This window comes from Nicotiana tabacum, chromosome 12, assembly GCF_000715075.1.
Source record: "Nicotiana tabacum cultivar K326 chromosome 12, ASM71507v2, whole genome shotgun sequence".
NCBI classification, from domain to species: Eukaryota; Viridiplantae; Streptophyta; class Magnoliopsida; order Solanales; family Solanaceae; genus Nicotiana; species Nicotiana tabacum.
This window is the reverse complement of record NC_134091.1, coordinates 59,614,242-59,638,271: the sequence shown is the minus strand read 5'-3', so window position 1 is coordinate 59,638,271 and position 24,030 is coordinate 59,614,242. Positions and strand designations below refer to the sequence as shown.

Sequence of the window (24,030 nt, the reverse complement as noted above, 5' to 3'; positions counted from 1 at the left end):
TAGCTTGATAAAGCCTTCATTAAAGAGGAGAGAATGAGAGAGATGAAAGCCACCCCCATCATCCAAAAAAATATAAGCATGTTTAACCCCTAAACAACAAGTGACAATCATATTTGCTAGATTTTATCAATGTTAAGACAAAGCGGCTAGCTACTACAATACCAAAAGTTAAGAGGGTTCATTGCAAGGATAAAGATGATTAAGGGTCAAAGAACCAAAACTTAGAATAATGGAGTTATGGTTCATTTCAGTCTTATGCAAATGCAAAAATATTAGTATCAAGAAATGGTTTTTTACTCTTATGTAAATGCGTAAATATTTTCCGTATCTAATGACTAAGCCTGAATTGGAGTCATGCAATCAACTGAATTATATCAAAGCTAAAAATTATGGACCGAATAGTTCATCATAGCAACAGAATTTCATAGGAGTATAAACATAAAACAGTCCTTCTAGTAATGAGTTTGTAGTGTAGTGCAAGAAAATAATTCCAATCACATCAGTTGAATAGGTCGCCCCTAAATATGAAAACGAAAATCACCCCCAATAAGCTTAATAAAATTGTACATGGAAAAGCAGAATCTATACAGAAGATTAAGTTTAGATGCTTAAGGCTTTTGGCTTTTAGGTGTAACCTTTACAATGTCAAAGATGAAAATAGCTTGGTAGATTTCATCGACTCACTAAAGGGACAGGAATGTACAAAGGAACCCTTATTTTTTGTTTTTCCGTATAGAAGGGTTCTGACTATGTAAATGTACTAGTACCATCTTAGTGCTAGATTTTCCCTTTTTTTTTTTCTATCAATATATCCATTACTTACTGTTCAAAAAAAAATTGTAAAAGGACTTTTGATAGACTGGAGGAACTCAGGCGAGAGAAATTTATAAAACCAAAGGGGAAATAGGTCCACGAAAATGAAAAAACAAACTGAGAGGATGAACTTCCTCATACAACAGACCATGAATGAAGAATTCGGCAAGTTTTACATTAATGGTGTTAAGACCATATTTTCTTTTGCTTTTTGTTTTGGAAGAAGATGGTAATAGTTGTTAAGCCCACATTTGTAGGATTCCTACATACATTTCTTCTAATTCAACTCCAAACCTGCTCTATATTTGCTCAATATTTAAAAGGAGGTCAACAGACTAAACACCAATTTTTCTTACCTGAAACTCTGCTGGTAACATACAGACAGGAAGACGAACAGTATACTTGTCATGAGAACAAACTGAGCATACTTGTCATTCAACCCTTGACTTATCTCCATTTTACTTTAATAGATGTTTACATCATTGTCACTCACTCATTTTTTTTTCTTTTCTTTTTTTGAAGTTTGAACAGGAAAAGAGAGGTAAAAGAATGTTGTTCACTCATTCTTCCTACCAAGTACCTTTTCAACCAAGGACTAATCCATTTTACTAAGTTGTGCACCCATTCAAGTACTTCAGGATTTCTAGAATTTTTATCCAAATGACTGGCCTAAACCAGAATCATGATGATACCTTTCAGCTGCAAATAATTGTTTGCAGTCCTTTCTTAAATGCTTCACCATTCTAAAACAACAATCCTACACTTCACAGTGATTTAAAAAAGTAATTGAGACAGAGAAAACAGACATGACCAGAACCATATTCGTTTTTCTTTTATAACCGATATCTGTCTAGAGCCAACCCTTAGAACAAACTCGGGGATAATGGCCTGCCCTTCTGCCCTTCTCCACTTAAATACTGGACTTGGATCGATTGGCGCAGGGCTACCTGTGACCTAAGTCACAAGTCCCTCAACCTACACCAATTGAGCTAAGAAAACCAATATTCTTTTTTAAGGTATAGAAAAGTACATTTTGGTTTTTATTGATGCAAAGAGAATTAACAAAAGCAGAAAAAGTAACTAATAAGTTAAAAAGGACCTGATGTACGTTTGTACAGCATTTGGAAGGCAGGTCAGTGCTTATTGTGTTATCAACAAGGAAAACTTAGGAGTTATGCTTGACCTAAAATTTGCCTCATACTATGTTCAAGAGAAATTGATAAGCTGTATGTTTTATATCAATATCATTTCCATGGCAATGCTTCCAGATAGACCTTATTATTCTTTGATTTTGTCACCAACAAAGTAAAAAGAAAGGACCCCTTTTTGCTTCTATTTGAGAAAAGGTAACTCCTGCTTGTTTCTACTATATGCTTCATAACAAGAGTAGAATCTTGGCGGGTTAAAATGTAATATCTACAAGATTGAGACCTGCAACATCTACATAACACAGAAGCAGATTGGGCACATTCACAAAAGAGCGGTAACTTTAACGGGGAAAGACCACCAGATTTATTGGAGAGATGAAAAAGTGTCTAATATATATCAGACATCCAAATCATGCTAAACATCTAGACTTAAACCATTTAGGGGTCGTTTGGTTTGAAGACAAGTTATGCTGGATTGATGGGATTAGTTATGCTAGGATTAATTATACTGGGATTAGTTATCCTAGTATTATTTCTTATTGATTGTTTGGTATTGTATTAATAGGATTGTCAATTTTACTGCTTTATCCTGGAATAACTTATCTTGGTATTACTATTCCACCCTCTGGCAGGCATAAGTTATCCAGGTACTATTTTTAATCCCGAGATAACTTATCCCAGGATTAGTAACCAAATAAGGGATAAGGCGATAATAAATTTTTATCTCAGGATTATTTTTGCTTATCCATCATACCAAACGACACCTTAGTGTTCTAACCATTATAAGAAATACGTCGCTTATCAGAGACAATCTTGAGAAACCACTACAAAGATACAGGAAACTCACATACACGGGTGCAGAGCAAGCAAAATCAGCAGGCGACACATCATAAATTACAGGCTAAAACGCAACCAATACATGATAATAAAGTCTATATGCATCATTTAATTAAGAACCACAAAGGAAAATCTGCTTAACTTATCAAAATTGGATAGGGCAAGATTCTGCAATATGTTGTTACAGCCTTATAGCAGCATATGTGACAACTGACAAACCTCAAACAATCAAAAGGCAAACCTATTGCTGCACTGCCTTCGCAGAGAGAAAAACTTTTCATGGTGTGGAAGCCCTCCTTTGTTCAGATCTTCCCCGGTTTCTATGAAGATCTAACTTGTTATTTGATCTTTGGTCAGCATATCGATTATCATTAATTTCCGGCCTCCTAGAAGATCTTGAGGTTCTTTCTTCGGACCTATTGGAACTTCGTCCAGACGAAGTCCTCAATGATCTTATTGGAAGCTTTCTGTCCTCATATCTTGTTGGAGCATCTTGCTCACTATTATTTTCTGCTCTCCAAGATGATCTTCTTGATGTTCTTTCCACATCTCTGTTTCGATTTCTTCCAGAGGATGCCCTCGGCGAAGTTGCTGAATGCTTCCTATCATCAACTCTTGTCCCCAAGTTTAATCTTCGGCTAGGCTTCACATCTCTAACCTCATTGTCCGTGTCATCATCATTATTTTCTGCTCTCCAGGACGATCTTCTAGAGGTTCTTTCCACAACTTTGTTTCGATTTCTTGACGTCCGCCGTGAGCTTGCTGAAAGCTTCTGATCATCAACTCTTGTCCTCGAGTTCAATCTTCGGCTATGCTTCACATCTCTAGCCTCATTGTCCGTCTCATCATCATTGTAGTCATTATACACATCATCATCATCCTCATCATCGTCTTCTTCTTCTTCTTCTTCTTCCATATCATCTTGAGGTTCCTTTTCATCACCTTCATTCGGATCATGACTACCTTTTCGCTGTATATCATTTTGTTTTTTATCCTCAGTCACCTTGTTCATGAGATGAACATACTTATACCTCATTTCCATCAATGGGTTCTTCTGAATCAACATTCCCCTTTTATATCCCTCCTTCAATACCACAGTATGTGTGCCAATCTTACTCGACACGTAAAATATGCCGGGATGCAACATTAACACCCTCTTAAAGCTAGAACGAAGTCCCAAACACTCTCCTATCAAAAGGAGATTATCTCTCTCCGCCTTCTTCCCAACACAAAGATTAAGAATTTCATGTAAAATTGCCACTGCCCGCTTATCAGCCTCATCACTCTTTGCAGGAAGATGCATTGCATTCTCATACGGCGAAATATAAGGCAACTTCTGCCATTCATCAATCCATTTCTTGTACTTCTTATCCACCTCAAACCCATTAGAATACTTCAAAGCAAACTTATTAACTAACAAATCCTGATCAGTTTCACATTTCATTGTTTGTTTTTGCATAAAGGAAACAGCAAGTTCATGACTCCAACAAACTAACTCCAACACCAACTCATTATTATTCACCTGGAAATAATCAGGATATTCTGGTACTAAAGTCTTCGCATAACTATCACATAAACCCAAATCCCATTTAAGCTTATCAATAACATGTAATGGAATTTTATTAATTTTACCTATCATCAAAAGCTTCAAGATCCTATCAGCAACATCTTCTTTGTAACTCACACTTTGATAAAACAACTCTTCATCTGAATCAAGACTGAGAATTTCTGGTGTTAACTTGATATGAGGGTGTATGTTAATGCTAGCTGGGAAAAACTCTTGAAAAATTGAAGGGTATTTTCGGATAAACTCGACGGGCCGAATTGGGATCTGAAGGGAGTCCTTGGATTGTGTGATAATGTTTAAGGGGGTGGATTTTGAGGGTTCAGATTTGATGAGGTTCTTGATGTTGAGAAGGGGTTTGAGGTTCTTTTCTCTTTCGACAGCGTGATCGAGGCCACGGTCTCGGACGTGTTTGAGAGAAAGGGCATCGTCGAATAGTGTTCGCCATTGTTGACGCTGGTGGTGCTGAGTTCGACGGAGGAGGAAATGCATGTAGCTAATGTTGGGGTATTGGGGCTTATGAGAGGTGTTGTTTCGAGGGTTTAAGGAGGGCTTTTGAGGTCATAAGAACATAGAAGAAAGGTAATTGCAAAGGTCATCCTTAGGCTAACGCCAAGAAATGCAACTTGAGCTTCCAAGTTTAGTTATTCTTAAGATAAAAGGTTAATTTCATCTAGGAGGCTATAATCAATTAATTATTATATGAGAATACTTAAACTTCATCAAAAGTCATTACTATATCTATATTTATATCTTGTATATTAAAAGAGAAAAAAGCATAAATACTTCCCTAATAGCAGGGGCGGCCCGACAAATTTTGTGGCCTAAAGCCAAACTTTATGAGGGACCTTACCTTTTTTTTTTTTTATGAAGTCTATTTTTCTAGTTTTTTTTTAGATGCAAAGTTATTACTAATAATTTTTTTAGAATCAATTTGTCCTAATAAGTCTTTCTCAATTGACAATATAGCTAATACATTTAACCTCTCTTGAGACATTGTTGATCTTAGGTAAAATTTTATCAATTTTAATTTTGAAAAACTTCTTTCCGCTGAAACAACGGTAACAGGAATATAGGCATTTTTGTTTTTATCATTCACTTTTTTTTTTTGGGTCACCGAGGGATAACAATAGAGATAAATTTTATTTTTTGTTTAACAATTCAAAACACCACGTATTGGGGAAGTAGACAAGTTTAGAAATATTATCTTTAGATTCTATAAGAATAAATACTTAGAATGGAATGAAATTATGATAAAAATTTAATTTTAAGGTGATTGTAACGACTCGACCGGTCGTTTTGAAATCTAGCGCGTTGTTCGGAGGTTTGAGGCCTTGAGTAGCTTCACTTCACGTACTATGACTTGTACGTGTGGCCGAAATTGAACTTCGGGAAGTTCGGAGTTGGTTTGGAAAGAAAATTCTAATTTCTGAAGCTTTAAGTTGAAAAAATTGACTAAGGTTTGACTTTTGAGAAAAAGACCTTAGAATCGGGATTTGAAGGTTCTGATAGGTTCGTATGATGATTTCGGACTTGGGCGTATATTCGGGTTGAGTATCGGATCACCCGGGAGCAATTCAGCGCTTATTGTGGAAAGTTGGCATTTAGAAGGCTTTAGAAATTTCTAAGTTTGGTTTGAGGTGGACTTTGGTATTGTCGATGTCCGTTTAGGATTTCGAGCCTTGGAATAGGTTAGTATTGTGATTTATGACTTGTGCGTAAAGTATGACGTCATTCCGGAATATATTGGTATAGTTCAGACGTGTTCGTCGAAGTTGGAAAGTTTGAAAGTTTAAAGAAGGATTTGGATTGTCGATTTGTGATTTTGATGTGGTTGGTGTGATTTGAGACCCTGAGTAGGTCCGTGTTATGTTATGGAACTTGTTGGTAAGTTCGGAAGGGGTCCCGGGTGCCTCGGGTGTGTTCCGGACGAGTCACAAATCAATTTGGAGCTTTGTTGTATTGCTGAAGGGCCTAAGTTCTGGTGCAATCACACCTGCGAAAAATGGGTCACAGGTATGACGCCGCAAAAGCGAGACCGCACCTGCGGAGTAGGGCAGCGCAGAAGCGGAGGTTGGCCAAAAGGCCTGGGCCGCAGAAGCGGGGATAAACGCATAGGTGCGCGAGAGCAAAAACGCTTGAGGTTGTAGAAGTGGAAGCGCAAATGCGCTACTTGGGGCGCAGATGCGGGGACTGTTAGGCTAAAATGGAGCCTCACCTATGATGGATTTTCCGCAAGTGCGGAACCGCAAAAGCGGCTAATGGGCCGCAGGTGCGAAGGTTGGGTTGGGCAGTGTGTTCTTTTAAATCGATGGTTTGGCTTAATTCCACTTCATTTCATCCATGGGAGCTGATTTTGGAGCAATTGTGGATTGTCATGTTCATCATCTATTTTGGGGTAAGTGATTTCGTCACATTGTGAGTTAAATACAACAACAACAATAACAACAATCCAGTATAATCTCACTAGTGGAGTCTGGGGAGAGTAGTGTGTACGCAGACCTTACCTCTACCCTGGGGTAGAGAGGCTGTTTCCGATAGACCATCGGCTCCCTCCCTCCAAGAACTCCCCACCTTGCTCTTGGGGTGACTTGAACTCACAACTTCTTGGTTGGAAATGGAGGGTGCTTACCACTAGAGCAATACATGATTTATATATGGATTTAAGCATGAGAATTTGTAGAAATTTGGAATTTTGGTAGAAAACCTAGAAATTGGTATTTTTAGATTTTGACCACGGAATTGGACATGGAATTTAGAATAAATTATATATTTGAGTTCGTGGTGTCATGGGTAAAGTTTATCTTCGAAAATTCTCGGAATCCGAGCACGTGGTCCCTAGGGTTGATTTTATGGACTTTTCGAGGGAGTTGGAAATTTTTATAAATTGTTAATTGTGAGTATCGTAGCATATTTTGATTAAATTTTATGTTGTTTGACTAGTTTCGAGACGTTTGGCTTTGAGTTGAAGTATAGAGAGGTGTTGGAGCCGGTTATGGAACTTCGGAGTGAGGTAAGTCTCATGTTTAAACTTGTGAGGGAAAAACTACCCTAGGTGATATTTATTGTTATGTTCAACTAGTTGTGGGTATTACATGCGCACGAAGTGATGAGAGTATGTACGTAGCTAAAGCATGTTTGTGTCCGGGTAGACTTAGGACTTTATCATGTAATAATTAAATTATTTTAACTCGTTCTGCTGGCTTAATTAATTAAAGTTATAACTGAATTTGATATTGAAATAAATATATGTATACTTGGTCGAGGCTTAACACTTTGAGTCGTGGGCGAGTTAGTTGAGAAATGGTAAAGACTATATTCATTTTGTGCTAATGTACCGTATTGTAAGCACGTGTCTCATAATTCGGTAACTTCCTTCCTTTCTTATGGAGCAGGCCGAACGCCTCGGCAGTATAATAGATATATCTATGGTTCATGTAGCTCAACCCTCGACAGTGTACCCATTATTCTGGATCGGGCCGAACGACCTCGGCAGAATCGTGCGTTATATTGCTAGTAGTCTGAATATTCACGAGATAAACCTTCCACTGATGCCCGACATTTTTATGGCATTCCTTATTTATTTGATATTGACACTTGGTATTTTTTTGAGCTGTTAAGGTAGAATACAAGATCGAGAAATCTATACTTTAAAAGAAAATTTTGAAAGATTATGAAATTTAGATATTTACCCTACTATCGTTGTGCACTTCATATCTGTTATGAATTATTATATTATTTTATTGGACCTCTAGTAAGTGTTGATGTAGACCCCTCGTCACTACTTCTTCGGGGTTAGGCTAGATACTTACTAGGTATGTGTTGATTTACGTACTCATGTTGTACTTCTGCACTAAATGTGCAGGATCAAACAGGTTCATCCGGTGATCATCTTGGCGCGTAGGTGCATCTGTTGAGGAGACCTTATGTGAGCTGTAATCCAGGCTATGCATCTTAGTCCACCGAGTCTCCATCGTACTATTTATTTTATCCTATCTTATTTACATTCTGGAAAGATGTTGTATTATTATTGCACTCCCTAAAAAATGCTCATGCACTTGTGATACCGGATTTTAGGGTTATACTAGTTGATACTTAGGGTTTCGTACATTATTATCGCCATTCATTTATTTTATAAATTATAAATGTTGTACGTTCCCGTGACTTGGAAGTGTAAATATCCTTTTCTTATTAAAATTTGTGATTTCGAAAGTAATAAAATGAGCAATTAAATTGGTAAATCACCGTTGACTTGCCTGACGGCGGCATTAGGTGCCATCACGACCTATAGTGGATTTGGGTCGTGATAACTTGGTATCAGAGCGTTAGGTTCACTTAGGTCTCACGAGTCATGAACAAGTCTAGTAGAGTCTTGTGGATCGATACAGAGACGCCTGTACTTATCTTCGAGAGGCTACATGGCTGCTAGGAGAACTTCCCTTCTTGATTTCCTTATCGTGCGGTTTGATTCCATTGATTCTTGTGCCTTTATTTCCTTCCTACTCAATCTTACGCAATGTGGCGCTTGTTGTCAATTGGGCGTCGATGGGTTGTATTGGTACTGCAGACGTGGTGCATGATGTTTTTCCTTACGTGTTTGGTCAGGCTATTATCGTCGCCTTGCAGAAGGATGTTCTTTTGTTCCAGCTCAGTATCTGTATTCCCTATGGTTTCGAGATTGTGCGCTGATGGCTATGATGTATATGCGTTGTTATCACAAAATATTGGTGTGATGGTAGGGTGCTTGTTTATGTGTCGAGGCAGTGAATGACTTGAAAGAAGGATTTCTTAGTGCATGATTTAGAGGTTCAACATTCAACTCCAGCAAAGGAAAGCCAATCGGACTATATATGTTCAGTCCTTGGTTGATGAAGTGACGGGACTTGATATTTTCGAGCGTGGTGGAATTCTCACTTGTGATGTGGTATGCAATAGGGGGAATACAAACCATTGGGAATACTCAGAATTACTAGTTTTGATCCTATTGGCATGCTTTCTAAGCAAGTAGCAATATTTTATAGCTAGGTTCTAATAGTTGGCAGTTAAAAACTGATTCTGTAACACTTCATCCTTATAGGCATGGTTTCTAGGCGAGCGATAGATAAAACAGTAGCTGATGAATTAATTAAGAACCTATGGACATGATATCTAGATGAGGACTAGTAGAGCATAAACTAGTATAATCCTATAGGCATGGTATCTAATGAACATGCTGCTATTATGCAAATTGAAGGATGGTTATTGGCATTTGTTTCCTATAGGCATGTTGTCTAGTGACACATAGCAATGGACATGGGAATAAATAGAGTATTTAAGCTCATGCTTTAATAGTAAACAAGTTGTGCGAATGTGTGATTCCCCTAATGGATATGATTTCTACTAGTGTACATGGAAATTCAAATCGCATATATGGCAGGTTGGACAAAATAACAAGTAAATCATACGAATCCTATAGGCATGTTTTCTACCCTTTCATGCAAACATTGGAATATACTGTTTCCCCAATTTCACTAACACCCCAATTATTTATTACAAAATTATTATTGACCAGATGAGGAATATAAGTACAAATATTACACAAAAAATTATAGTAGGCCTACTTCAGGCCCAAAGGAGATACCCAATATTGCTTGGGCCTTCAACAAACTCCTTCTTCGCAAATAGCATGCCCAGATCCAAACAGGGGACTATTCCCATTAGCACAACCCAAAAGTCATAGAGGAACTTAAGCCAAACCAAACAGTGACAAATTGCCCATATGACCCAAATATTGAATTACACAGAAATCACTTACACAACTTAGTTTGCACATTATACAAATAATGTCAGGAAGAAAAGCTACATGCTAGAGACAACTAAAGTTTCAGCAGCAAAGAAAGTGATCAAAGAACCCCAAATCGTAGTGTGTCAGAGTTCACAAGGGTCTCAAATGGACCCCGATCAGTGCTCACACTAGGGAGGTCAATAGAGAGAGTTTTGGCGGCCTTGACTTTTAGCCGCCCAAGGGTTATTGTGAAAGTCTAAACGTGATGCAAATTCCCTTTGGACCATGAAGGTTGTCTTTGGACAATGAGGATGATGTCTTTAGACCATGACGTGCTGGGCCATGAAGCGTATGATAAGGGATTCGCAGGCCATGAAATGGTGTCCTCGGGCCATGAGGATGGTGCCTCTAGACTATGACGCCTTTGAATAATGATATGAAATTTCGAGAGATCCTCTTACCATGACATGATGTCCTTAGGCTATGAGGATGATGCCTTCGGACTATGATGCCTTTGGACAAATTGGCGATGTTTCAACCCATGAAATGCAAAGATATGATGCCTAGTCATATGCGAGGACGAGAAAAGACAAGGCTTAGTCTTGTGTGAGATGAGGACGGCGCTTAGCCCTAGGTGACCAAAGAGATAATGCTAGGTCTTAGGTAGCGCAGTCGAGATAGAATTTGAAGAGGTCCACTTAAAATTTAGAAGTAGACATAGAAGAGGTGATTAAACAAAGAACATACAAGCAAAGAGAATCAACAAAAACACAAAGGACAGGTTGATATCACAAGTTCAAACACTTAGTATATTGGGCAGAAAATATTTTGTAAGAAGCAGGGGAATCAGGTTTTCAGGGACTACAAGATTTACATACAAAGGTGCACAATGCCAAACGAGTTTAAAGTAGAGCACTAACTTAAAGGATTTAAAGCTTGGGGGTCCATATTATGTTGAATATCCATCACAACACTAGAAATAGACATGCTAACTTATATCACTAAGACAAAACAGTATCAAACATTATAAGGAAACACACGCTAAGATGGTTACTCTAAAGGTCCCAACTAATCACCAGGGGATACATGATTTGGGCAAACTGAAGACATAATGAGTAACAAAATAGCATGGGAGAAGGTCATAGCTAGATTGAAGGTCCTAACATAGATTAGGACACAGTATAGATACGAGTCAGTCATTACAGGAAACCAGAATAAAACAGGGAAGCAAACTCATGCCAAGCAACAAATGTAAACATTCAGGTATCGACACATTAGACTAAACGAACTTAAAGAGTCCGAATTATTCAAGTTAAGCATAAACATATCTCAGAACTAGCAGTTTTAGGTAAAATCAAATGCTACAGAAGTTCATATCACAAAACGAGTTTAACGCCAACAAGGTTGCACATAGAGATGGTCTAGAAACACATTAGGTCGTGAAATTTCAGAGGTATGAATATTCAAATCATGAACACAGGAGAATAAAATTGCAAACAAGCTAAGGAACCTACCAGTTATCGCTTGACAAATAGACAAACAAGAAAGAACAAACTCCACAATACTCTGAACGTCAACAAAGAGCAATAGAACCCAGAGTCTTAGTGTGTAAGAGTTTCCAAAGGCTTCAAACGAACCCCGGGTAGTGCTCGCACCAAGAAAAGTTAAAAAATTAAATTCCGGTGGCCTTGGCTTTTAGCCGGCCAAGAGCCAAAGTATAGAACAAGAGAATGAGAGAATAATAAAGTGACAACCTTTAGTTATTTTTTGAATCTCGTGATTAAAAGTCCTTTTCAAAGGGGAATGGGGAGGGGTTTATATAGTAGTAGAAATCAAGCAAACAAACAAGGAAACAATATAAAATCAAACATAAATAAGGAAATAATAACATGCAGAATCAATTTAATCTGATTAGGAGAAAAAATAGGTAAACCCTAGTTCATGATGGAGAACCAAAAATAGTCAAAACTCTCATTGAATCGAACCCGTACGACCTTGCCATGACGCATATGGACGAAATATCGTCCAAATACCGAAGGGTGAAGCTAATCTCCCTTGATTCGAAGATTGATATTTGCCAAAAATGGAGCAAGTACTATGTAATACCGTTATCTTGTAAATAATACTGAGGTAACACATAAAAGGTAAGAAAATGACAGAAGGAATCCATGATTGAACCGGATTCGGAGAAGGTTGAGAAGGGCAACTAGGGTTTCTGAAAGAGAGGGGATAGCATTTAGAGGCGTCAGGCGAGTGAAATGGGTTAGGATTTTTTGGGTGAGGGAATATAAAGAGATGGGTAGGATAATTATGGGCCGTTGATCATTTGAGATCAACGGCCAAGATCAAAAGGGGAAGCGAGGCGAGTTATTTTAAAGGGTATCGACCGGGTTGGGGATTTAGGGGTCATTTGGCTTGGGCTTGGGGATTGGGCTAGGGATTTGGGTCTTGTTTTGGTCCTAAAATTAGCTCAAAAGTTGGGCCAACTTTTAAATAAGAGATTAAAAGGGAAAGAATTTAATAAAAATAGTTAAATAAATATATGAAAATGCTATTTATGCAAATTAATACTTTACAATAATAGTAGGACATTATAAAAACAGTAAAATATTATTTTGACCTTGAATAAAATGACAAATACAATAAATTTTCCAAATATAGGCTATTATTGTAAGATTGTGCGAATAGCCTAAACATACCGATATAATTATATGAAATGAAGTAAAAATATTTGCAAATAATAGTTTGGATGATTAAGTCATCACAAGAAATAATTTAATGATATAATTGGTAAATATTCAAGTAATTTAAATTCAAGAAATATTAATTTTAAAACTCTAAAAATTATGAAAAAACAATGCTCATATAGATCTTGTAAATTAAATAGTGATGCAGAATGACATTTTGAAAGTATACATGCTATTTGAAAGAATATAAGGGCTAAATTGGGTATCAACAGTTGCCCCTCTTTACCCGGGAATGATGAAAGAGTTATCGGGTAAAGAAAATGATGACCGATTTTGGCCGAATTGAGAGGGGAATGATCGCTCCCGTTTGTAGAATGGTTACCTCCTGGATTACCTACAAAACTTAAAACACGGTGCATGCGAATATATATATATATATATATATATATATATATATATATATATATATATATATATATATATATATATATATATATATATATTGCGACGTTTTAAACATGATGCAAATTCCCTTTGGACCATGAAGGTTGTCTTTGGACAGTGAGGATGATGTCTTTAGACCATGACGTCCTGGGCCATGAAGCGTATGATAAGGGATTCGCAGGCCATGAAATGGTGTCCTCGGGCCATGAGGATGGTGCCTCTAGACTATGACGCCTTTGAATAATGATATGCAGTTTCGAGAGATCCTCTTACCATGACATGATGTCCTTAGGCTATGAGGATGATGCCTTCGGACTATGATGCCTTTGGACAAATTGGCGATGTTTCAACCCATGGAATGCAAAGATATGATGCCTAGTCATATGCGAGGACGAGACAAGACAAGGCTTAGTCTTGTGTGAGATGAGGACGGCGCTTAGCCCTAGGTGACCAAAGAGATAATGCTATGTCTTAGGTAGCGCATTGGAGATAGAATTTGAAGAGGTCCACTTAAAATTTAGAAGTAGACATAGAAGAGGTGATTAAAGAAAGAACATACAAGCAAAGAGAATCAACAAAAACACAAAGGACAGGTTGATATCACAAGTTCAAACACTTAGCATATTGGGCAGAGAATCAGGTTTTCAGGGACTACAAGATTTACATACAAAGGTGCACAATGCCAAACGAGTTTAAAGTAGAGCACTAACTTAAAGGATTTAAAGCTGGGGGTCCATATTATGTTGAATATCCATCACAACACTAGAAAGTAGATATGCTAACTTATATCACTAAGACAAAACAGTATCAAACATTATAAGGAAACACATGTTAAGATGGTTACTCTAAAGGTCCCAACTAATCACCAGGGGATACATGATTTGGGAAAACCGAAGACATAATGAGTAACAAAATAGCGTGGGAGAAGGTCATAGCTAGATTGAAGGTCCTAACATAGATTAGGACACAGTATAGATACGAGTCAGTCATTACAGGAAACCAGAACAAAACAGGGAAGCAAACTCATGCCAAGCAACAAATGTAAACATTCAGGTATCGACACATTAGGCTAAACGAACTTAAAAGAGTCCGAATTATTCAAGTTAAGCATAAACATATCTCAGAACTAGCAGTTTTAGGTAAAATCAAATGCTATAGAAGTTCATATCACAAAACGAGTTCAACGCCAACAAGGTTGCACATAGAGATGGTCTAGAAACACATTAGGTCGTGAAATTTCAGAGGTATGAATATTCAAATCATGAACACAGGAGAATAAAATTGCAAACAAGCTAAGGAACTTACCAGTTATCGCTTGACAAATAGACAAACAAGAAAGAACAAACTCCACAATACTCTGAACGTCAACAAAGAGCAATAGAACCCAGAGTCTTAGTGTGTAAGAGTTCCCAAAGGCTTCAAACGAACTCCGGGTAGTGCTCGCACCAAGAAAAGTTAAAAAATCAAATTCCGGTGGCCTTGGCTTTTAGCCGGCCAAGAGCCAAAGTATAGAACAAGAGAATGAGAGAATAATAAAGTGACAACCTTTAGTTATTTTTTGAATCTCGTGATTAAAAGTCCTTTTCAAAGGGGAATGGGGAGGGGTTTATATAGTAGTAGAAATCAAGCAAACAAACAAGGAAACAATATAAAATCAAACATAAATAAGGAAATAATAACATGCAGAATCAATTTAATCTGATTAGGAGAAAAAATAGGTAAACCCTAGTTCATGATGGAGAACCAAAAATAGTCAAAACTCTCACTGAATCGAACCCGTACGACCTTGCCATGACGCATATGGACGAAATATCGTCCAAATACCGAAGGGTGAAGCTAATCTCCCTTGATTCGAAGATTGATATTTGCCAAAAATGGAGCAAGTACTATGTAATACCGTTATCTTGTAAATAATACTGAGGTAACACATAAAAGGTAAGAAAATCACAGAAGAAATCCACGATTGAACCGGATTCGGAGAAGGTTGAGAAGGGCGACTAGGGTTTCTGAAAGAGAGGGGAGAGCGTTTAGAGGCGTTAGGCGGGTGAAATGGGTTAGGGTTTTTTGGGTGAGGGGATATAAAGAGATGGGTAGGTTAATTATGGGTCGTTGATCATTTGAGATCAACGGCCAAGATCAAAAGGGGAAGCGGGGCGAGTTATTTTAAAGGGTATCGACCGGGTTGGGGATTGGGCTAGGGATTTGGGTCTTGTTTTGGTCCTAAAATTAGCTCAAAAGTTGGGCCAACTTTTAAATAAGAGATTAAAAGGGAAAGAATTTAATAAAAATAGTTAAATAAATATATGAAAATGCTATTTATGCAAATTAATACTTTACAATAATAGTAGGAAATTATAAAAACTGTAAAATATTATTTTGACCTTGAATAAAATGACAAATACAATAAATTTTCCAAATATAGGCTATTATTGTAAGATTGTGCGAATAGCCTAAACATACCAATATAATTATATGAAATGAAGTAAAAATATTTGAAGCATGTATATAGGTGCAAATAATAGTTTGGATGATTAAGTCATCACAAGAAATAATTTAATGATATAATTGGTAAATATTCAAGTAATTTAAATTCAAGAAATATTAATTTTAAAACTCTGAAAATTATGAAAAAACAATGCTCATATAGATCTTGTAAATTAAACAGTGATGCAGAATGACATTTTGAAAGTATACATGCTATTTGAAAGAATATAAGGGCTAAATTGGGTATCAACAGTTGCCCCTCTTTACCCGGGAATGATGAAAGAGTTATCGGGTAAAGAAAATGATGACCGATTTTGGCCGAATTGAGAGGGGAATGATCGCTCCCGTTTGTAGAATGGTTACCTCCTGGATTACCTACAAAACTTAAAACACGGTGCATGCGAATATATATATATATATATATGGGTTATTGCGAAAGTTTAAACGTGATGCAAATTCCCTTTGGACCATGAAGGTTGTCTTTGGACAGTGAGGATGATGTCTTTAGACCATGACGTCCTGGGCCATGAAGCGTATGATAAGGGATTCACAGGCCATGAAATGGTGTCCTCGGGCCATGAGGATGGTGCCTCTAGACTATGACGCCTTTGAATAATGATATGCAGTTTCGAGAGATCCTCTGACCATGACATGATGTCCTTAGGCTATGAGGATGATGCCTTCGGACTATGATGCCTTTCGACAAATTGGCGATGTTTCAACCCATGAAATGCAAAGATATGATGCCTAGTCATATGCGAGGACGAGACAAGACAAGGCTTAGTCTTGTGTGAGATGAGGACGACGCTTAGCCCTAGGTGACCAAAGAGATAATGCTAGGTCTTAGGTAGCACAATGGAGATAGTATTTAGTCTCACGCAAGGAAAGGCAATGCTTAGCATTATGCAATTAGGGAGGCAGTGCTTAGCCTCATGCAATTAGGGAGGCAGTGCTTAGCCTTATGCAAGAAGAGGAGACAATGCTTAGTCTCATGCAGGGAAATGCAGTGCTTAGCCTTATGCAATTAGGGAGGCAATGCTTAGCCTCATGCAAGAAGAGGAGACAATGCTTAGTCTCATGCAAAGATGGGAGACAATGCTTAGTCTCATACAAGGAAAGGTAATGCTTAGCCTTATGCAATTAGGAAGGAAGTGCTTAGCCTCATGCAAGAAGAGGAGACAATGTTTACTCTCATGCATAGAAAGGTAGTGCTTAGCCTTACGCAATTAAGAAGGCAATGCTTAGCCTCATGCAAGAAATGGAGACAATGCTTAGTCTCATGAAGATAAAGGCAGTGCTTAGCCTTATGCAATTACGGAGGCGACACTTAACCTCATGCAAGAAATGGAGACAGTGCTTAGTCTCATCCAAAGAAAGGCAATGCTTAACCTTATGCAATTACGGAGGCAATGCTTAGCCTCATGCAAGAAATGGAGACAATTCTTAGTCTCATGCAGAGAAAGGCAGTGCTTAGCCTTATGTAATTACAGAGGCAATGCTTAGCCTCATGCAAGAAATGGGGACAATGCTTAGACTTATGCAGAGAAAGGCAGTGCTTAGCCTTACACAAGAAAAACAATGATTGGTAGTGAGAGAGTATAGTATTTCTTAGCTTGATGTGTTTGCATTTAGCAACTTGTCGTCACGGAGGTAGTGATTTTGCTGTGTGTATGTATTTGTGAATATTACTGTTGTGTCTATCGTACCTGCATTCAAAGGAAAATTGTGAGTTTTGTGGGGAACGGTTGGTTCGTGCTCTTGATTCTTTGCTTCGCCTTTACTCATGTCTCGAGATCTTGTTTGAGTTACCCTGGGTAACGTTTGGCTGTCATAAAAACAAAGTTTTCGAAAACATATGCGTGCATTTGACAAATTATTTGCGAAAATATAATTATTTAAAATGTAGTATGTGATATCAAATAATTTAGATGAACCGGTGACTGTGACACATTTAAGAGACATTGCAACCTCATTGCCTTAGAAACTTTTAGTGTTCCCCTCAAAATTCTGCCCAGTTTAAATGCGATACTTTTGGTTGTTCCACATATGATGAAGTTAGCTGAACTTGCAATCTGGTCCCAAATTTCCGATCATGGGGAAGATGAAGATTTTATTAAGATGTGACCGAACCCACAGAGCTGACTACGTATCCCCTCTTAAACGGGAATCAGGTCAAGCGTAGTTCAGTTACATCAAGTGAAGTAATGTAAACAATCCTAAACATAGTATCTCTTGACTGTGTCTGAGTTGATAGGTTTTGGCCAAATCTCTCCATCCATTTCTACAGGTATGAGTGCTCCTCCTGTTAATACTCGATGAACCATGTCAGGATCTTGCCAGATAGGTGAGAACTTCCCCTTGGCTTCATCCTGATGTAGGAAGATCCACTTTAGCACCAACTGCCCTTGTATAAATTGCCTTGGTCTGACCTTTTTGTTGAAAACTCTTGCCATTCTGTTCTGGTATAGTGGACCGTGACATACTGCATTCATTCTCTTTCCATTAATGAGAGCCAGTTGTTCATAGTGCCCCTGTACCCATTCTGCATCGCTGAGCTCGACTTCTTGTATAATTCTCAAAGAAGGGATTTCTACTTTGGCAGGAATAACTACTTCAGCTCCATAAACCAATAGGTAAATAGTTTTCCCAGTTGATGTGCGAACCATGGTACGATACCCGAGCAGAGAAAATGGAAACTTCTCGTGCCATTGCTTGTAATTATCTACCATTTTCCTTAGTATCTTCTTGATGTTCTTGTTAGCGGCCTCTACAGCTCCATTAATTTGTGGCCTGTATGCCGTGGAATTCTTATGCTTGATCTTGAAAGTTTTGCACATGGCCTTAATTAGGTCACTGTTGAGATTGATGGCATTGTCGGTGATGATTGACTCTGGCATTCCGAACCGACAAACAATGCGATCCCGAACAAAATCTGTGACGGCCTTCATAGTTACAGTTTTGTAAGATGCGGTTTCGACCCATTTTGTGAAATAATCTATGGCCACTAGAATGAACCTATGCTTATTTGAAGCGGCGGGTTCGATTGGACCGATGTCATCCATGCCCCAAGCAGAGAAAGGCCAGGGTGCACTTGTTGTACTGAGTTCATTGGGTGACACTCGTATCATATCAGCATGTATCTGGCATTGGTGCAATTTCTGAATATACTTGGTGCAGTTTGTTTCCATAGTCATCCAAAAATACCCTGCTCTTAGTATCTTTTTGGCTAAGGTGAAACCATTCATGTGTGGTCCGCAAGTTCCAGCATGTATTTCCTCGAGCAATCTGGAAGCTTTCTTGGCATCGACACACCGTAATAATCCCAAGTCAGGAGTTCTTCTATACAGAATTCCTCCGCTTTGAAAGAAATGGTTGGCTAATCTTTGAAGCTTGTGCTTCTGAGTATGGGTAGAGTGCTCTGGATATTCTCCTTTTGCCAAATATTCCTTGATGTCGTGGAACCATGGATTTCTATCGCTCTCTTCTTCAATATGAGCACAATAAGCTGGTTGTTTATGAATTCCTATTGGGACAGGATCGATGAAGTTCTTGTCTGGGTGTTGTATCATGGAAGATAGAGTGTCCAATGCATCTGCAAACTCATTTTGGACTCTCGGAACATGTTTGAATTCTATCTTTATGAACCTTTTGATCAGCTTTTGTGAACGGTGCAAATATGGCAATATTTTGGTGTTCTTTGTAGCCCATTCTCCTAAAACCTGATGCACCAACAGATCAGAATCTCCAATTACCAACAGCTCCTAAACATTCATGTCAATGGCCAACCTGAGTCCCAAGATGCAAGCCTCATATTCTGCCATATTGTTGGTGCATGGAAACTTGAGTTTTGCAGATACCGAATAATGTTGGCCGGTTTCTGATACCAAAATAGCTCTGATACCTACTCCTTTTAAGTTTACTGCTCCGTCGAAGAACATTCTCCAACCATCATATACTTCAGTGATATCTTTTACCACGAATGATACCTCCTCATCGAGGTTTTCAATGGTTCGTATTCTCGGTCTACGGGATTTTTTGCATGATGATCCACCAATGCTTGCCCTTTGACCGCCTTCTGAGTTACATAGATAATGTCAAACTCACTCAGCAATATTTGCCACTTTGCTAACTTACCCGTAGGCATGGGCTTCTGAAAGATATATTTCAGTAGATCCATCCTCGATATGAGATATGTAGTGTATGCACAGAAATAATGCCTCAACTTCTAAGCTATCCATGTCAAAGCACAGCAGGTGCGTTCCAACAAAGAGTACCAGGCTTCATAGGGTCTAAATTTCTTGCTCAAATAATATATTGTCTGCTCTTTTCTTCCATTTTCATCATGTTGTCCCAAAACACAACCGAAATCTCCATCCAGTACAGACAAATAAAACAATAGTGGTCTTTCAGGCTCTGGTGGGACCAGAACAGGCGGTTTGGATAAATACTCCTTGATTTTGTCGAAGGCTTTCTGGCATTCTTCAGTCCAACTTATTGCTACATCTTTCCTCAGTATTTTGAAGATCGGCTCACATATCACTGTTGATTGTGTTATGAAGCGACTGATGTAATTAAGATACCCTAAAAAGCTCATCACATCTTTCTTCTTCTTCAGAGGTGGTAAGTCTTGGATTGCTTTGACTTTTGATGGGTCTAACTCAATTTCGGCAGGGACTCCGAAAGCACAATTTGCAGGATTCAGTTTCAGATTATACCTTCGAAGCCGATTGAAGAATTTCCTCAGATCCACTATGTGATCCGTATTCCTTTTTGGATTTGATGATAACGTTATCCACGTACACTTCTATATCTTTGTGTATCATGTCATGTAAAATAGTTGTCATGGCTCTCTGTAGGTGACTCTAGCATTTTTCAGACCAAATGGTATCATTTTATAACAATATATTCCCCATAGCATGATGAAGGTTGTCTTTTCAGCATCCTCCGCATCCATCCAGATCAGATGGTACCCCGCGAAGCAATCCACAAAGGATTGGAGTTCATGTTTGGTACAGTTGTCGATCAATTTATTAGGCAACGGGAAATCATCTTTGGGACTTACTCTGTTTAGTTAACACATACTTTGACTTTCCCATCTTTCTTCGAAACTGCCACGATGTTGGCCAACCAAGTCAGTTACTCGACCACTCTAAGAACCTTGGCTTTGATCTGCTTGGTGATCTCCTCTTTTATCTTCAAACTTATGTACGACTTGAATTTTTTGAGCTTCTGCTTTACCATTGGACATGTAGGATTCATGGGTAACTTGTGATCTACTATGGATGTGCTCAAACCCATCATATCGTCGTAGGACCCTGCAAAGATATCTTCATATTCTTTTAGGAATCTGATGTACTCTTCTTTCTCTGACGGTGATAGATAAATGCTTATGCGTGTTTCCTTGACCAATTCGGAATCCCCTATGTTAACTGCTTCAGTTTTGTCCAAATTGGACTTTGGCTTGTTTTCAAAGTTTTCCACTTCTCTCACGATTTCCTCATGTATCGTATCATCTTCCAGGTCTTCTGAATCACTATCCTTATGTTGCATTGTCTCATTACATGTCACAGTCACAGGTTCATCGGGATATGTAATAATAATGCTATAAAAAGAAAATTAATGTAGGGAATAATAGTAAATACGAAAAGTAGTAATGCATTAATTAAAATATTTAAAACATTAACAAATACGGCTCGGTGACTCGAGCAATTATTTCAAAGCAAAATACTGAATATGTCTCAAATGCTTAAAAATAATTGATGTTAATCTTCCAAGCTACCCAGGAACTCGATGAGCCCGGGATGGTGCAGCAGTCCAGTTTTTGAGAACAACTCTTTTCCCCACGGTCTGAATGGTAAGGTCTTCCTCCTCTTCCTCCTCCTCCTCAACTATTGCACAACAATCCATATCTTCTTCATTCGAAAATAGTTTCTTCATGCCAGCTAAGACTTCATCTTCCTCAGATCCCCACATTATGTTAGCTTGATGGAATGTATGGTGCGGAGGTGGTACTGAATTTTTCAGCGGATAATAAGGACCATGCCATGGCGGCGACCAATCCTGGTATTCTTGCCAAGTATATTCGTCTCTGAGCCCAAAGGTTGTGCCATGACGCTGCGGTTGTACGGGTTTGGTGATCCCTTGGAGGTTTTTGCTGAGACCCTTGCCAGGTTCATATCCTGTCCATATTAATATGCTTTCTATCTTGTTACTCCACCATCAATCCTTTTCAATTGCATTGACTCGCTCAATGCGATGGTATGTTTCTCCAACCAGCTTCTTTCTATTCTCGATGACGGGAATAGTCTGATTGGTGTGGATGGGGTTGCTTCTATCCCCATGGATAATCACTTCTTGATGATTCCATTCAAACTTCACAGCCTGATATAGAGTAGAAGCCACTGCCCCAACAGCGTGTATCTAGGGTCGTCCCAACAAAAGATTATAGGTAGCAGATATATCCAGCACTTGGAACTCAACATCAAACCAGGTTGGGCCCATTTGCAGGTAGAGGTTTATTTCTCCGATTGTGGCTCTTTGGGATCCATCAAATGCCTTTACATTCATACTTCCCATCCGTATCTCGTGCAGGTCTTTACCCAACCTCTTTAGAGTAGTCAATGGGCATATATTGAGACTTGAACCCCCATCTATCAGGACCCTGACGATGAACTCATCCTCAAATTGCACTGTGATGTGTAGTGCCCTGTTATGACTTAGTCCTTCTGGTGGTAATTCACCCTCGTGAAAGGTGATTTTGTGGCTTTCCAGTACCTGCCCGACCATGTTGGCCATCTCCCCACTAGTGATGTCAGTAGGTACATAAGCTTTACTCAGCACTTCCATCAAGGCATTCCTGTGTGTCTTGGAGTTTTGCAACAGTTATAAGATGGATATTTGAGCGGGAGTTTTGTTTAGATGATAGACGACAGAGTATTCCCTTGCTTGTACTTTTTTCCAAAGGTCATCATGGCCAGTCTCAACAACAGACGGCTTAGATGCAGCTTCCTTGCTTGTTCCTCCCAAGTGCTCAGGTGTATAAACTTTGCCAGTTCTAGTCATGCCTTGTGCCACACCTGTTTCCTCCATTTTGTCTTTCTTTCCTCCTTGCTTCCGCAACATAATACCATGGGATAGTATCAGACTTTTAAGATGGCGTGGGAGCTACTATCATAGTGAAATGTGTGGTTACCTCGACTTCAAACATTGCTGGTGTGGTTACCTCGACTTCAAATGGTGCTTGGGTTTGTAATACAATGGGTGTGAGGGTGAGAGATGTTTTAGGATCATCTCCCTCTCGAATGAGTCCAATTGACCTTTCCGGATCCCATTCCTCATCAGTCTCTATCACGTTCACTCCCTCACCTCTGTGATACGGGAGAGGATTGTTACGAACATTTGGTGCAACTTCCTTTGCCTGTATGACTTTAGTGTCAATTAATGTCTGAATTATGTCCTTCAGTGTACGACACTCATCAATGATATAACCCTTCATGCCTGAATGATAGGCACATGTTTTGTTGGGGTTAACCTACTGAGAAGAATTCTCCATGGAAAGCGGCAGGAATGAGAGTGACATAACCAACAACCTTCAGTCTCTCGTACACTTGGTCTATGGGTTCAATAATTGAGGTGTATTGTCTAGGTGGTATGTAGTCGAAGTTCGGTCTTGGTTTTTGGTAATTTTGGCGGGTGGGTGGTGGTGAGTGATAATATGCGGGTTAAGTGTTATAGGTGTGGTAGGTGGTAGCAGGTTGTTGATATCTAGGGGTGAAGGCTGGTATGTGGGTGGAGGCATTTGGTATGTAGGTGGAGGTGTTTGGTATGTGAGGGGAGACTTAGGACCCTGAGGGATTAGTTATATACCTAGAGTGAATGTACGACATGCCTAAGATTACACTTTCACATTTGCAATTGTGGTTTCTACTTCTACTTTTATGCTAATGCATGTAATTGTAAAGCTAAGAGATAATGTTTTTGGTTTTGGTTATTTTTCAAGTTATAAAAGATCTAGGGTTGCGACTTCCGCCTAGTTGGTTACCTAACGGATTTAGAGCTTTAGGGCATGTTTGGTTGATCGGTATACAATATTGCAATTACACACAATTACCCATTCTATACCTCTCGGTAGTTTGAGTGATTTTGCTGTAGGGTATTGGTGTAGGGTTACTTGCAATTTGTCTAAGAAATGCTCAAATCGCGTCTTACTATCTCTAGATTCAACCCTTTAATTGGGACTATCAATTTCTTGAGTTCACCCCAATTTCTTGTTAGCCAAATTTTCCTAGA

At 38.7% G+C, this 24,030-nt stretch overlaps 1 protein-coding gene across 1 annotated transcript; it reads right to left on the bottom strand.

Moving 5' to 3' along the window:
- Nucleotides 1-2,905: 2,905 nt before the first annotated feature.
- On the bottom strand, nt 2,906-4,970 carry LOC107793079 (protein WHAT'S THIS FACTOR 9, mitochondrial-like). Its single transcript, XM_016615365.2, has one exon. The coding sequence runs from the start codon at nt 4,852-4,854 to the stop codon at nt 3,076-3,078; it is 1,779 nt and encodes a 592-aa protein (XP_016470851.1). The 5' UTR covers nt 4,855-4,970; the 3' UTR covers nt 2,906-3,075.
- Nucleotides 4,971-24,030: the final 19,060 nt, after the last annotated feature.

What these genes read in the sequence shown, in the direction of transcription:
- LOC107793079 (XM_016615365.2), bottom strand. Translation starts at nt 4,854, where the DNA reads ATGCATTTCCTCCTCCGTCGAACTCAGCACCACCAGCGTCAACAATGG.